Source organism: Melanerpes formicivorus, unplaced genomic scaffold, assembly GCF_026170545.1.
Source record: "Melanerpes formicivorus ecotype bairdi unplaced genomic scaffold, bMelFor1.0.p_v2 SCAF_45, whole genome shotgun sequence".
Classification (NCBI taxonomy): Eukaryota; Metazoa; Chordata; class Aves; order Piciformes; family Picidae; genus Melanerpes; species Melanerpes formicivorus.
The window spans coordinates 4,490,170-4,505,975 of NW_027142397.1; the positions used below are offsets into that span (position 1 = coordinate 4,490,170).

General features: G+C 51.1%; 1 protein-coding gene across 1 annotated transcript in view; it reads right to left on the minus strand.

The window, feature by feature from the left end:
* The window catches only part of GRIK3 (glutamate ionotropic receptor kainate type subunit 3), a 127,178-nt gene that overhangs the window by 6,028 nt on the left and 105,344 nt on the right, over window positions 1-15,806 (minus strand). Inside the window, exons 11-13 of the mRNA XM_068159372.1 lie at window positions 15,100-15,323; window positions 9,839-9,957; window positions 6,094-6,311 (exon numbers count right to left, since the gene is read on the minus strand). Of these exons, the coding sequence (XP_068015473.1) occupies window positions 6,094-6,311; window positions 9,839-9,957; window positions 15,100-15,323 (561 nt within the window). The remainder of the gene's footprint in view (window positions 1-6,093; window positions 6,312-9,838; window positions 9,958-15,099; window positions 15,324-15,806) is intronic.

Sequence of the window (15,806 nt, forward strand, 5' to 3'; positions counted from 1 at the left end):
AGGTCTGGCTATGCTGATAAAAGCCCTGCTCTGGGTGTGCTGACTGGGGGCACCCATGGCTGCGGAGCACTGCCCCTGAGCCAGAGCTGCCTGTCACCAAAGGGAACAGAGCCCTGGTCACAGGGATCCAAATCCTTCAGCAGAGAGGGGATGTAACGCCACAGCAGGACCCTGCTGCTTGTGATGGCTTCCTCTTCCCCAAAGGCTGTGGGCAGCCCCTTCAGGGAGGGCAGGACAGACCCTCAGGGTGAGCAGGGCAGCTCCACACGTGGCTCTGGGTAGGGCATTCTCAGGCTTTCCCCTGGGCTGAAGCCTCCACCTCTGCACCAGGAGTTTATTTCCTATTAGTTTCTCTAACTTGGCTAACATGAGAGAAGAACTCTCCTGTTCCAAGTGACAGCTCCCCTCCTGCAGCTCTCAGCACAGCACCAGCAGCTGATGGATGGAGCTGTTTGTCAAGAGTCCAGTCCAGAAGCAGTTGTCAGTCATGGTGAGCAGTCATCAGTCAACAACCATAGTGAGCAGCACAGCTCCAGCTCACACCCTGTTCTGGGGAGCTTCAACCACTCTACATTTCTTCCTGTCAGAGGACAAGATGTTCCTTCCTCACTTCCCTCCTCCCAGCACACTTCAGCTGAACTGAAAAATGGTCACTTGGGGGGACTTATGAAGAGAGGGCTCCAAGGAGACCTAATTGTGGCCTTCCAGTATTTGAAGGGGGCTACAAGAAAGCTGGGGAGGGACTTTTTAGGGTGTCAGGGAGTGATAGGACTGGGGAGGATGGAACAAAACTGGAAGTGGGGAGATTGAATGTTAGGAAGTTCTTCACCATAAGGGTGGTGAGAGATTGGAACAGGTTGCCCAAGGAGGTGGTGGAAGCCTCATCCCTGGAGGTGTTTGCAGCCAGGCTGGATGTGGCTGTGAGCAACCTGCTGTAGAGTGAGGTGTCCCAGGCCATAGCAGGAGGCTTGGAACTGGCTGATCCTTGAGGTCCATTCCAACCCTGACAATTCTGTGATTCTATGACTTGGAAGACATCACCTGAGAACCACAGAAGCAAACCCATCTCAGTGGCAATTTAAAGGCCACTCCAAAACACACAGAAATTGAGTTTGTTTTGCTGAACTCTGATTTGCCTTATGAAATCCCTGTTGGGGTTGGTTACTGCTTTGAGCTGGTGTGCTGTGGCTAGGGGATTCTCTCTGGAATCTCTGTTTACTTCCACTGCCTGTAGAAAAGTAATCACAGAATTGTCAGGGTTGGAAGAGACCTCAAGGATCATCATCCCTGCCATGGGCAGGGACACCTCACACCACAGCAGGTTGCTCACAGCCACATCCAGCCTGGCTACAAAAACCTCCAGGGATGAGGCTTCCACCACCTCCTTGGGCAACCTGTTCCAATCTCTCACCACCCTTATGGTGAAGAACTTCCTAATGTCTAATCTAAATCTCCCCTCCTCTAGCTTGGATCCATTCCCCCTAGTCCTAGCACTGACACCCTAAAAAGTCCCTCCCCAGCTTTCTTGTAGGCTCCCTTCAGATATTGGAAAGCTACAATAAGATCTTCTCCAAACTGAGTTAGTAGCAGGCAGGGAGCCCCTCCTGTGCCCTTTTTGCTGTCAAAGGGAGATGAAGAGGAAGGGCTTGCTTGCTCTGAAGCATTAAGATAAATGACCTGACACCAACTTCTTCCTGGTAGAGAAGTCCCAGAGTCAGGACCTTTGGAGTGTTAGGCATGATGGAGATTATTGCTGATAAACAAAGGCGGTGCTTGAACGCTGCTGGTCACTGCTGCTGCTCATGGTTCACTCTGGGGGATTCTGTAGCTCCCCCACTTCCACCTCTCCCAGCAGTTCATGAGAGTGGAGCTTCTCTTCATTTTTGGGTGGGATAAATCAGATCAGAATCTGGCCGGTGTCCTCTGCATCTTCATAAACTGGAGCTCAATGAGCTGTGTGTGAGCTGAGCACCGGCCCTTCCAAACGCAGCCATGCTCACGGTGCCTCTGGATTCATTCTTTAGAGTCACAGCTCAGAAGCTGCCTCTAATAACCAATGCTTCAAGAGCAGTCACCCAAATAAATTAATGGAATAGTTTAGAGGAGCCACTACAAGGCATCTTGCCAAGACATAGAGGCTTTTTTATCAGTGAAATTGGCAAGAAAGCAACTTGCAGGCTTAAGATTTTCAATTCCAGCCTGTATGGAAAAAAAATAAATTGATTTTCACCAAGTGAAGATACTTACTCTTGAGGATTTAACATTTCTCTACAAGTGAATATGTCTGCACACACACACAGCCAGACTCTCACAGCCCTACTCCAAAGCCAGCATTTGCTCAGAGGCAGCATCCTCTGCGAGACACGAGGCTTTCTGGCATGATTCATGATGGGCACTGGATGCTGTTCCCAAGTTAATTGATCTGTGTTTATTCCTGTAGCTCGATCTGCAAGAAGTAGCTTCTCAAAAGTTCTTTCCATGCAATCAAAATCCGCCAGGAGGGTTGGGAGAACTCCCTCTTCTGCTGCCCACTTGCCGTAGCTGGATAGCTCAGCCGCAGGGGCAGAAGCCTGTGCGGGGGCAGGATCAATCGCTGTGAGGCTGCCCCAGGGATGTGCTTTGGCTTGGGTCAGCTGGGAACTTCTGCAGGGACTTCAGTGAGCTCTGTGTGAGCCCTCAGTCAGCCTGACCTCGGGCAGCAAACTGGTGAGTGCTTTGGGAGGCATCTCAGGGAAGAGTATGCAAAGGGTTTGTCTTCCTCGTGTTTCTCATTGCTGCTTAAGCTCAGCTCCAGGACGATGCTCTCCTCCTGCAGCCCCTGCTTCTGCTTGGTTAGACCTCCCAGGTGCTGGAAGGGCTGAGAAAGATCCAGTGAAGGACAATAATGACCTTTACAAGGGCAGCAATCGCACAGAGCCATCTCTCTAACAGAGCAGAAGAATGTGACACAAAGCCCCATGCACCTTCAGTTCCTTCAGTCCCACCCGTCTGGAGGGAGGGCAGGTCCTCAGCAGACACCCAAGGTGCCAGTTGCTCTGTCCCCTGGACCTCTCTGCTGTTTGACAGATGCCCCTTGAAGGTGGGGCTGGCAGAACAGCCATGCTGGAAGCACCACAGGATTTACCCTGATTGGACAAAGACCTTGGTGGGAGAGACTCCAGCTCTCCTGTAGCTCTCTGTACATAGAGGACAAGTGAATGAAACATCCCACAGGAATGTGCTCACCTCTCCAGAGGTGTCAGAAGGGACATTCTGGAGCATTCATCTCCAAACAGCCATAATAACAACATGAGAAGAGAAAGAGGAGCTAGATCAATAACCACTGCAAATGCCTGCAGAATGATTCTGATGGATAATGATATGAGGCCATAAATATGCTGTGCCCTTGATGGGGTTTAAAACAGGCAGTTTCCTTTTATTCCCATGTAAATCTCTTACTGGGAAGAGCAGTTAAAGCACACCAGTAAGAGTCTGTCCTCTCCTGGCAGCTGTTCCAGGTTTCCATAGCATTTGGAAGGTAACACAACACATCTGACCACGCCAAAGATGAAGCTGCAGCCCCAGCCCCACTGCAGAGGGCAATCTAACCAGCAGCAACCTACTCTGCTAGGCAAGGTTTTAAGCTCCCTGAATTAATTAAAGAGCAAACCACATCCTCCTTGTATCTTTACCAGTCTGCAATTCCTGCCCAGCAAAGTGAGCACAGAGGTTCAGGAAGCGTAATGGCTCCTTTACCACCTCCTAGCTAAGGGAAGCCGCAGAAGAATGTTTCTGTTTCCTGACATTAACATTCAGCAGGTTGGCTTCTGTTAATGGCTCTTGGCAACTAAACTGCTCCAGCCCAGACTGGCAGCCTTTGCACTGTGCCTCTTCCAGCTACTGCAGCATTCCAGGCACAGCCTGCTCTCTAAAGCATGAACTCTGCCACACTTGGGCCCCTCTGTCTCCTTATGACCTGGGGTGACTGGAAGGGGAAAGAATATTCCCCAGTGCTTTTGCAGTCCCATTCCTGCCCCACAGGCTCTGCTGACAGCACCCAGGGAGAGCACCACATCACTCAAGGGCTGTGGTGCTGGACCCCAAGTACCCTCTGGAGGGAATTCCAAACCTTTCCCTGAAAGATGGCTTTTTGAGTTCACCCTGGAATTTCAACTCCTCCCCCAGCTAGGGTGATTCCTCTCAGGGCTGCTCAAGCTCCTTTCTCACCCTCCAACCCCTCTGCTTTCACAGTTTGCTTTCCAGGCCACCTGGGGCTTTAAAGGGCTTTTGGAGCCTCTCAGCTTCCATCCATTTTTGAGGCAACAGTGAAATGTGAATGATCTCAGCCCCCTTCTCTACAGTGTTGGCTAACTTCTGATACTAATTATGCTTTAAAGAGAAGAAATTCAGTGTAATTTGGTTGTGCCCATGCCTTGGTGGTGCTACCTCATGTGGGGTTTCAGAGGTTAATAAGACTTGACTACGTTAATGTGAATAGCTGAAGGACAAGAAAGATATTTCAGCTACAAAAAAAGCACTGGGCAGGGAGGGCACCTAGCAGCAGCTGCCCCACTTTAGGTTTCATTTGTTCTCTTCTCCATTCCCAAAGGCTGGAGGTTCAGCTCCAAGGGTTCTGGGGAGCTGGTGGTGCAGAGACCAAGAAGGAGCTGCATGGGGTGAAGGGTGGAGATGGGGAAGATACTTCAGGGAACAGAAAGCTTTTCTGCAGAGCTTTGATGTGAGATTCACCTGCCCTGTGGTGTCTGACATGGGCTTTGGTGGAGGGGGTCTGAGCCAGCACTGGGTACAGTCTCCAAAGCTGTAAAACCACTGCAATTTTGGAACTGTGACTTTCACTGGCACCAGGGGGTGCATGTGTAAAGCCAGATGTGAGCCTAAGTAAGCTCAGGTGGCAAAGCTTTGCCAAGGATCACAGGATGTTACAGGTTGGAAGAGACCTCTAGAGATCATCAGGAATAAGCAGAGCAGATACAGACAAGCCAGCAGCCATGGATGATATTGGAGCAGTCATCAATCATTGCCCTAACAACCGGGGGGCCACCAGGCCCCCCGGCCTTTGTTGTCACCACCACCATCACCCAGTGTGCACCAAGGGCACTCACCAGTGATGAGAGGAGGATCCTCCAGCCCAGATGGGCTCAGCTTAGAGCTTCTGCCTTCCTAGGGGCATTAAATAGGGGAGTAGGTGGGGTGGGCCAAGTGGCAACACCTGGGGTGGGAGGAGACTCCAACAGGTGCTCTGGGATTTGAGGAGAAAAAGGGGGAAATGGGGCAGGTAAGGGACTTCTAGGGTGTCAGGTAATGATAGGTTTAGGGGGAATGGAAAAAAACCGCCTTGATTACTGTGTCCAGTTCTGGGCTGCTCAATTCAAGGACATTGAGACACTTGAGCATGTCCAGAGAAGGGCAACGAGGCTGGGAAGAGGTCTGGAGCACAGCCCTATGAGGAGAGGCTAGGTGGAGTTATAGAATTGTTAGGGTTGGAAGGGACCCCAAAGATCATCTGGTTCCAGCTTCTCTGCTATGGGCAGGGACACCTCACACTGCAGCAGGTTGCTCACAGCCACATCCAGCCTGGCTGCGAAAACCTCCAGGGATGAGGCTTTCCCCACCTCCCTGGGCAACCTGTGCCAGTCTCTCACCACCCTCATGGGGAAGAACTTCTTCCTAATTGATTATACAGAAATAATTTCTTCTTCTCTTCTCTTTTCACTTCTTTGCTCTGACTAACTTGCTCCTGCTTGGCCTTGGCTGCATTGGTTTGGTATTAACATTTTTCTGTTTCTTTCTCCCTTCTTCTGTGCAGGGGGGTCTGGGTAGGCAGGGAAGGAGAAGCTAGTAGCTTCCCCTGGTCTTTGAGCAGAGGAGGTTCCTGTGCTGTTTATTAATTGTAAATACCTGTAAGTATTGTAAATCCTGGGTATTTTGTACAGATTCATTGCATTCCATTGCAGGTTGCAGTCTTGCCTGTAAATACAGCTTTCATTTGCTGCCAACTGAGCTGCTCTGGCAAAGTTAATGTTGCAGGGGGGGAGGGGGTGAAATTTCAACCCACCACAGCCTGGAAGGCAGAAAGGCTCTGCCTGGTCTCACCTTGAAGAAGGTCATGGTAGCTCCATCCTTCACTGCCCCATACTCTATCTTGGTCTGCTTTGCCAAGTCATCTGCCGAGTCGATGGGGGACTCCATCCTCTCCACCGTCAGGAAGGCAGCAAGGTTGGCCGTGTAGGACGAGATGATAATGAGGGTGAAGAACCACCATATGCCACCAATGATCCGTGTGGACAGTGCTTTGGGCATCAGCTCAGAGCCTGGGGGTGGGACAGGGGAAAGGAGAGAGAAAGGACCCATTTGCTACAGCCAGGCCTCCACTACGCACAGCCCTCTGCATACAAGGAGTTCGATTCCCCTGCCGCAACAGCAATGCAATTAGAATCATGGAATCATAGAATCATAGGTGCCTTCCCCACCCTGGGGAGCCCCAGCCTCCACCCCTGCCTCTAAAGAGATACCCAGGAACAAGGGGAAGAAACAGCACCCAGGAGGCTTTACTACCTTCAGAGCTGCACCTCCGACTCCAGCCTTTATCTCCTCCACAAACCCTGCTCCACCTCCTCTGGGTTTCAGCCAAACCATAGAATTATCAGGGTTGGAAGGGACCTCAAGGATTATCCACTTCCAACCCCCCTGCCATGGGCAGGGACCCCTCACACTAGATCAGCTTGCTCAGAGCCACATCCAGCCTTGCCTTTAAAACCTCCAGGGATGAGGCTTCTACCACCTCCCTGGGCAACCTGTGCCAGTGTCTCGCCGCCCTCATGGGGAAGAACTTCTTCCTGACATCCAATCTGAACCTACCCATTTCTAGTTGGTTTTTTTTCCCCATTTCCCCTAGTCCAATTAAAGCCAACTGAGTTGGAGGCAAATTATCCAGGCATCTTGGAGGCAAATTATCCAGGCATCTTAGAGGCAAACAAACAGGGGGTGGGGGAAGGTTTGTAGCAGTTGTAGAAACCTTTTCTTGCTGACCTTGGGCACACACAATTTACAGGAACTGTTCCAACTGAAGTAATTAAGCAGGCTGCTTTTATGAGCTTTAAATAGTGAGCCATTGATGAACTTTTTTTATATGAGTGTTTTGTTCTGCCATTTGAAAAGGGCTTTGCTTTTCTAGGGATTACTTTTCAAAGGGCTCACTCTGGGGAGTGTGTTCAAATACACAAGGCTTGAAAAAAAAGTACCCCACAGAAAAATCAAACAGCAAGAGAAAGGAGCTATCAGGGTCCAGTGCTTTGAATGCCAGTTAGAAGAAGGGAGGCAGGAGATGCTACAGCACAAAAGGTGTAAAAGCAGGTCTGGAATGACTTTCATTGAGCAGACAGGAAGGACTAAATGGGTTGTGCTATTTTTGTAATCGCCCAAGATACCTTTTAAAGCCAGGGAAAAGCTTTGGGTTTGAAGCCACTGCGTTCAGAGGATATCTCCAACCTGGAATTTACAACAAAGATGGGGCTTTGCAAAGCGGTTTTTAAGCAGGGTGGCATCAAAGCACAGCACAGAGCGTGGCTTTTCTTCCCATCTGAGTGCTGCAAGGCAATAGGAAGCAGAAGAGCCTTGGATTTTGAGGGCTGCTTGGGTTCTTCTCCAGATCCTGCTTCTTTCCCCTTCCATCTCTTGCCTTTTGATGCATTGGGTGGTGTGACATCAGCCTAGCTTTGAAATCTTCTTCTTCTTAGATGCAGAACCGAGTTAAAAAGAATGGAGCTCCTTTCATTTCTCAGCATGTGATCAGGGGATGATTCATCCTGCTCAACCAGCTTGCTGGGAACGGGCACCGTCCGCCGGAGCCGCCAGGATCGGGGCAGGAGCCCCACTGCAGGCTGCAGCAGGAGGGGCTGGGAGCAGTGTGCAAGCCACCAGGCTGCTGCCGTGGTTCTTTTGCTCTCCGTGTGGGACTGCTGGGCCACGGTAAATTAAAGTGTGACAAATGTTTGACATTTTCCACTTACTTCTATTCCGGGATTTTCTGCAATTAGATCACAGCTGAATTTTGCTCCTTACACAGAGCTGCTCACAAGCTCCCCCTCTGCTCTCTTCTGAACACAGATTTACTCTATTCACTCCACCTCTCAGCATTCCATTTCCTCTGTTCCATCCCCACACAGGGATGTAATCCCATCCACATCCCATTGCTAAGGTCCCTGTTGCTGTATTTTACGCTGGTAAAGCGTTCGTCTCGCAGGCAGCGGCTGCCAGGCAGAGCTGCCAGGCACAGCCTTTGCCACCCCCTCTGCCCTCTGCTAGAGGAATTTTTGGGCCATTTCACCATGTGCAGAGTGGCCAGATGAGGATGAAATTGGAGACAGAGCAGAGGGCAAGATGCCTTGTCTTCTGTGCTAGCTGATTTAAAACAAGAGCCAGCCAGGACAGACATCCTGAAATTAAACAAATCACTTGAACTGCCAGAAGTAAGAGCTGACAGAACCCATGAGCTGCTGCTGCTGAGCTTGGTGCGTTCCAGAGCTGAGGAAGGTGAAGGCAGTTCTCCTCTCAGGGCTCCAAGGGTGGGTGGGAGCCCCTCCCTGCACTCAGCAGCAGCACACCTGTGAACATGCCACCTCTCCATCATCGAGTGCGTGCTTGCTGTTGGCAGGCTGAGGAGCTGCTCCTTCCAACACCTGCCAGAGCTTTGGTGGCAGCAGATCTTGCTCTGTGTGGCAGCAGATCTTGCTCTGTGTGCCAGCAGCCAGCTGCAGCTCCTGGGGTGAGCCTGAGCCTGGCCCAGAGCTGAATGGGGAGCTCCTGGGACAGGGGTTTGACCCTCAGAAGGCGGAAAAGAGAAATAGAGGCAGGTGCCAAAAAGAAAAGGTAAAAAAAGAAAATGAGTGAGAAGCTCTGTCCTGCTCTGCCACAGAAGGAATCAGGTGACTTGCTTGGCATAAAAACTCTGAGCCTCTTCCTGAGATACTCCAGACAAGACTCAGCCCTGGCATACATCCCCCTCTGGTTCTCCATCCCTGCTGTGCAACCAGCTCAGTTAGTGTCTGAGTGGAGGTGAAATCCAAAGTATGGAATAACCAAGGCAGTGACCAACTCTGATGAGGTTCTGGTCTGATGGGTTGTTGGGGTTTGTTTTGAGCAAGAGGGGCCTTGGGTCCCAGGAACGCCTGTGCAATTCAGGCCTTGAAGAATTCTCTGTTGATAATATAGTGGCGCCGTAAGAGATGTGAGAAAGTGCTGATTGCTTGGTATGCTGAAGTCCAGCTGCCCCTGAGATGGGAGGCAAGCAAGATAAGGAGGAGGCGAGATCTGGGAAAGAGAGCAATTAGGCCGGATAGAAGAATTCCACAGAGTTGTGAAAACAATGATGTAACCTTTTAGACAGCAACCAATAGTATGTTGCCAAGTGGGCATAATTATAGCAAACTGTATATAAGATGTGTCTGATGCTCAATAAAGTTGGATTCCGCTGATCAAATTGGTCGAATAAGCGGCCCCTTCTTGCAGTAATGGGTTCCTTGCTGGCCTCAGCCCCAGCCTGAGCTGCCTGCCATGCACCCAGCTCCCTGGGGAGCAGCACCCTTGGGTGCTGCAGTGCCCTGTGGCACATCTCCATCTGGAGCAGCGGGCACCTGGCACGTGGCAGGAGGTGCTGGGGGAGAGAATCTCTCCCACCCAGTCCCACATGCCCCCCTTTCCACAGGGAGCTGGTGCTGAGGAGCACTTCAGATGGTTTATCATTTTCCTGTGGTGAAGAAAATCGATTTTAAATGTAAAAAGGCAGAGGAAAGGGGCTGGGGCCAGGGGGTGTGTGTGTGTGCAAGGAGTGCTGCTGTACCTTGCTGCATCAGTGCTCCCATCCCAAACCAGAAGCTGTTCAGCAAGGTGAAGTTGTTCTCCACGATGTCCGAGCCTGGGTTGCAGGGGTGGGCATCGTACCACTCGTAGGGGCTGAACCTGTGGTGGCAGAGGGAAAGTGAGAGCTGTTAGTGGGGATGGGGATTGACAAGACCCTGAAGGAGCAGGAGAGAAAAAAGAACCTTAATGCCTCTTGTGGTGCTGTGCAGGGCCTGCTGACCCCTTTGGCCATGAGGCTTGTTGGGGTGATGACAAATTCAGCCAAGATGTTCCAAAGTGACCAAAGTGGCTAAGCCCCAGGCCCTGCACTGTGGAGCAAGGGAAGCTGGGAAGCCAGAGCCTTCTGAGGTAGCTCAGGCTGCTTCCCCAAAACCTTTGGTCGCTTTGGATCCTCTCTGCAGTGTTGCATCACACAACAGCAACTGCAGCAGATGATGGGATGGGATCTGGTGCAGGCACACAACCTCTAAAGGCAACAGTTCCAAACTGTGGTGTTTTAGACTGGCAGAGGAGAGGTTCCACAGTGATTCTGCAGCAGTAGCTGGGACAAACCAGGGCATTTCAGGGGATTCTCCTGCTGGTGCAGCTGGGAATCAGGGTGGGATTTAGCCAAGTGGGAAAGAGAACTTCCCACCCTGCTGACAAGCAGGAATCCTTCCTGGCCAGGGCACCAGCACAGCAGTGCCATCGATGTGGGTTCTCTGTGGACTGCTGCCATGCTCAGCCCCATTGCAGGTGGAGGGAGGAGACTCACTCCCTGTGGGATGTATCCCATGGGCAGCCCTGGAGGTCTTGGGCAAAGCCAGGGAATGCTCAGAGATGATGTCTCTGCAAATGATGGTGTGGTAGGCAAGTGCTGCATGAACGTAGCTCTTTCAGGCAGGATCCGAGGAGGATGCTCCACAGGAGAGAGATTAATATTTTTAGAGCTGTTTATTTACATTTTCTAAGAGTCCCAAATTTTTGCAGAGATTAAATTAAAACATAATTGGTCTAATTGCTTTTGAACCAGGCATTAATTACCATCTCCACTTCCTCCTGAAATCCCTGTAGCTTCACAGCAGCCCTTCCTGCAAGCCCAGCCCACAGCCTGTGCTAGGAGACACTTCTCTGAGGTTCTCTGGCAGATGCTGCTACCCAAGGAGATGTCTTGGGGCTTGAGCTCATGGGTGCCCTCAGTCAGCCCTTTGGATGGATTTGGAGAGAAGAGCCTCAGTTCTGTCCCTCCTGGCACAAACCTCTCCAGCCTCTGCTGGGCACAGTGGGGCCATGGGACTCTCTTCAGAGCCTGACACTTGGGGACATTCCAGGAGCAAGGAGCTGTGGTCCCCGGGCCATGCACTTGAAGCCATGGTTTAGTTAGTCATGAGATGTTGTGTAATGGGCTGGACTTGGTGATCTCTGAGGTCTTTTCCAACTTTATTGATTCTATGATGCTATGAAGTTCTATGATTTAAACTGGGCAGGGCAAAGCACAGGAGGGTGTCTGGGGGAATCCCTCATCATGGGGATGGACTGGGTGCAGTGCACAGGTCTTTTTGTGCTTGTGGGAAAGCTCCTCCTGGGTACATCTGTCCCACCTTTTGCTCCATATTTTCCAGATGCAAGATGCAGTTTCACTTCTTCTCCTTTCCCTTTATCTTGCCTTTCTGCAGTGGGGACCCTCAGGCTCACCCTGACTGTCCTGCTGGTTCACCTGACAGTCCTGGCTGGGTCCTTCTTCCTGCCCTCTCCCTCAGCTTGGTTCAAATGAGAGAAAGTCAGAGAGGGAGAGCAAGAAGTGGGCTGCATTCAGAGCTGGCTTTCTGTGCTGCCTATCCTTGAGACCCTGTGATTCCCCAGCAGTGGTGTGTGAAGGATGCTGCCTAAGCCTCTTCTGTTGAACAAAGCCAAAGTTCAGGAATTAGATGAAAACTTTTTTTCGTTATTGGGGGGGGGAAGGCTGCCAATGAAAGACTTTGAAACAGAAAGGGAATTGGTGAGATCAAATGAGCCTGACAAGATGACACACTGAAGAACTTCAAGGTCTCTGAGTGGAAACCTACTGGTGCTGCTCAAATGACAGAGAAATATTCAGAAAGCTGCAAAGCAGGGACAGTTTCCAGTGCTTGAAGAGTGAGAGAGGCCATTAGCAGAAGCTGAGGGTAATGAAGGAAGGAGCAAGCCAAGCTGGTTGACCCCATACAGCTGGAGCCAGAATAAATGGGGGCTGCTGAGGATCCTCCATGGGCTGGTTCCCTTTAACTCAGGTGCAAACAGCACCTGGGAATTAGCTCTTCACAAATGAGAGCTATTTTCTTGTCTCTTCTTCTTGACAGGGGAGCAGTTCAGAGCAGGTTTAAAGATAAAGCACAAAATACCTTTTGAGTCTAAATTGCACCTCCAGAGGAACTTCTTAGTGGATGCCCCAGGCCTCGTTGCAATTAGGAGGAGCATTAAGCCTGCCCAAAGGTGATTAGCTGTAATTTGAAGGCCGTGTGAGTCTGAGGTGCCACTTCAGGTCAGCCAGCTGCACGCCCCACTCACAACCTGGCATTGGGCACCAGACCAATCACCCCCAGGAAGCCTTCTCAATTGCCAGTGGTTATGGCTCTGTGGGGGCCAGGGTGGGTAGGGGAAGAGCTCCATCATTAACTACAAGGACTGATTAAAAGGGGAGATGGATCCAATCCATCCATTGCCTGCCTCTAAATCGTCCCTAAGTTGGTTTTAAGTGGCATTGACCTATGATTAGAGCATCAGCAGAGGACTCTGGTGCCTAGTTCAGGAGACTCATGCCTCTGAGTTAAGGCTTTGCTGTCTTGGCTGTGGTTTTCTCCGGAGAATTGGATTTTAGAGGCTTTAGTGGGGTCAGAGCAGATGTTGTTTGCATGACTTCTGAATGCAGTAAATATTTTCCTATGAAACCTCTTGCTTTCCATCCTTAAAAGCTCATTTCTGCAGAACCTTAATTAACACCAAAGAACACTTGGTGTTCTTGGAAAGGAGGAAGACAGAAGAAGTGTCAGGGGCAAAGCATGTGCAAAGGAAAGTGGAATTGCAGTATTTTGTATTACAGAATCACAGAGTGAATCAACCAGGTTGGAAAAGACCTCAGAGATCATCAAGTCCAACACCCAATACCAAACACCTCCTGACAACTAGACCATGGCTCCAAGTGCCACATCCAATCCCTTATTGAACACCTCCAGGGATGGGGACTCCACCACCTCCCTGGGCAGCACATTCCAATGGCCAATTGCTCTTTCTGGGAAGAACTTTCTCCTCACCCCCAGCCTAAACTTCCCCTGGCACAGCTTGAGACTGTGTCCTCTTGTTCTGGTGCTGGTTGCCTGGGAGAAGAGGCCAACCCCCACCCGTCTACAACTTCCTTTCAGGTAGCTGTAGAGAGCAAGAAGGTCTCCCCTGAGCCTCCTCTTCTCCAGGCTAAACACTCCTAGCTTCAGCCAAAAACGTGGGGGAAACTCTTTGTACTACATCATAACTGGTATGGTGTAGAGAGATTTTGAGGTTCATTTCATTGAGGACAAAAGCAGAGACTAACCGCAGGTCTCCAGGTTTCCACCCCTGTGTGGAGGCCTTCAAGCCTTCTGTGTCCTCCAGGAGTGATGTGCAGCCTCTCCAGCTCTGCACCTTCCTCTGCAGAGGAAAGCCCAGATGACTCCAGGTTTCCACCCCTGTGTGGAGGTCTTCAAGCCTTCTGTGTCCTCCAGGAGTGATGTGCAGCCTCTCCAGCTCTGCACCTTCCTCTGCAGAGGAAGGCCCAGATGATGTAGCTGCTTCACCATCCCAGATGGTTTGGGACAGCAGTGCTGGCTGCTAAGCCCAGTTCACTCTGACAACTGCTGTGCTGTGTAATTAGGATATTACAGAGTGAACTTAGGAAATCGTCTCTAAATGCCTCTGTGGACCTGAGGGATGTTGAAAATTACATATTTGTTGTAACATGAGGGTTAATGGATTCTGGTTGCTGCAGTTTCCCATTTAATCTTGCCTTTGACTGCCTGATTGATGTCAGTGCTTTAGAGAGAAGCTGCTTGCTGAAGGATGTTCTGAGGAGAGCCCAGCACAGCCGCCCCTGGGGGCTGCACAGAGCCCCAGCCTGAGGTGTGGGGTCAGCAGGGAGCTTTCTGAAGGCACCACTGCTTGAGCTTGAACTGGAAGAAATGAGAAAGGAGCCTCTGAATTCAGGTTGTGCTTAGGAACCTTCCATGGCCATGGTGTCTCCATGGAGGATGGAAACATCCAGCAAGGGCTGTGCAGGGGAGGGGGCTACCCAGAGGAGGGGAGAAGAGCTTTGGTTTGGTTTGAGAAGGTGGAAGCACGTATTGAGAGCAGCCCTGGACTCTGTGTGCCTCATCAAAGACTCTCTGAAATTAATAACACATGCAAATGTATGCAAATTCCTCTGCTTTTAAATATAGGGGTTTAAAACATGCTAATTAGATGCATATTAATGTTGTAAACAGACACATTGTCTGATCTGTAGCAATGGCTTCTCTGTTCTTTTGATACAGGGAAGGGTTTGAGGGAGCTTTGCTGGTGGAGGGTTCCAAGACAGGAGCTGGAAATAGTCTGGGACATGGGAGCTTTGTGCCCAGGACACAGCAGGGAGGCTGGGCAGCTTCCTGGAGAGGGTGGAGGAGAAGGAACCCAACAGGAGCAAGAACAGTGAACAGCACAGGGCAGGGAAGTTACCCTTTGTCATAGCAGCGGGGTGCTGATGAAAGGGAAAGGCAGCAAAACGTCTAAAACCATCAAAGAAAGTGCATCTTAAAATTCTTTTGTACTGGAAATGAGCAGAGCTGTGGAGCTGCTGCCCTGCCAGAGCAGAGGGGGCTGGCAGGTCTGTGTCACACAGCAAACACACCAGCACGTTCAGCTGTGCAAGGCACAAAGATAAAACAGAGATTCCAGCTACTGAAGAAGGAAACAAATTTCCCCTGAGGACAGCTTGTCTTTGATTTTCACCATGGGGTCTGCGTCACCTCTGCGACCACTCTGAGGTCCTGGACTGAGAGGGAACAGGGCAGAGGAGCCTGGCAGCTGTGAGCAGCCCCACGCTGAGACACCAGAAGGGATGTCCTCAATGACATGGGTTTGATGCCACAGCTCCCACTGGCTGCTTGGATCCCTTGCAGCCAGGCAGCAAATGGAGCTGAGCGTAGGAGGGCATCCCGTGGCATGGCAGTAGATGTGGCATGGTGGCACGGGGTGGGGGTGGTGCTGGCGTTCCCTTACCTGGCTATGACAAACAGCACACAGCTGACCCCCAGGTAGGCCAGGAGGATGTACATCCAAATGTCAGGAGACAGGGGGTTGAGGAAGGAGAACACGCTGGGGTTGGTCCCGTTGGGCTTCCGGTAGAGGATGCTGACGCCCAGGGTCATGAAGGGCTTGGAGAAGTCGATGGCCTTCTCCCGGACGTGGGTGATGGTGAGAGGAGCCACGGCCAGGTCAGCTTTCTGTGAGCAGCACCAAGGGAGGGAGACACAGAGGAGGGAGAGAAGGAGTTAGAACTGAGAAGCTTCCATCCCCCCGAGCAGCCACACTGCAGGAATGGCCCCAACACAGCCCACAGCCTATCCCCACTGTGTGAGAGGGGTCTGCTCTCCAAGGAAGGCAGCTTTGGAGGCCCTGAATGAAGAGGAATTCTCTAACAAGGGTGAAAATGTTCTTTTTCTGACATGCTTTTATTACAGGAAGGATCTGGAGGTGCTGGAAGGTGTCCAGAGAAGGGCCATGAGGATGAGCAGAGGGCTGGAGCTGCTCTGCTGTGAGGACAGACTGAGGGAGTTGGGGTTGTTCAGTCTGGGAGGAAAAGGCTCTGAGGAGACCTTCTTGTGGCCTTCCAGTATCTGAAGGGAGCTACAAGAAAGCTGGGGAGGGACTTCTGAGGGTGTCAGGGAGTGATAGGACTGGGGAGGATGGAACAAAACTAGAAATGG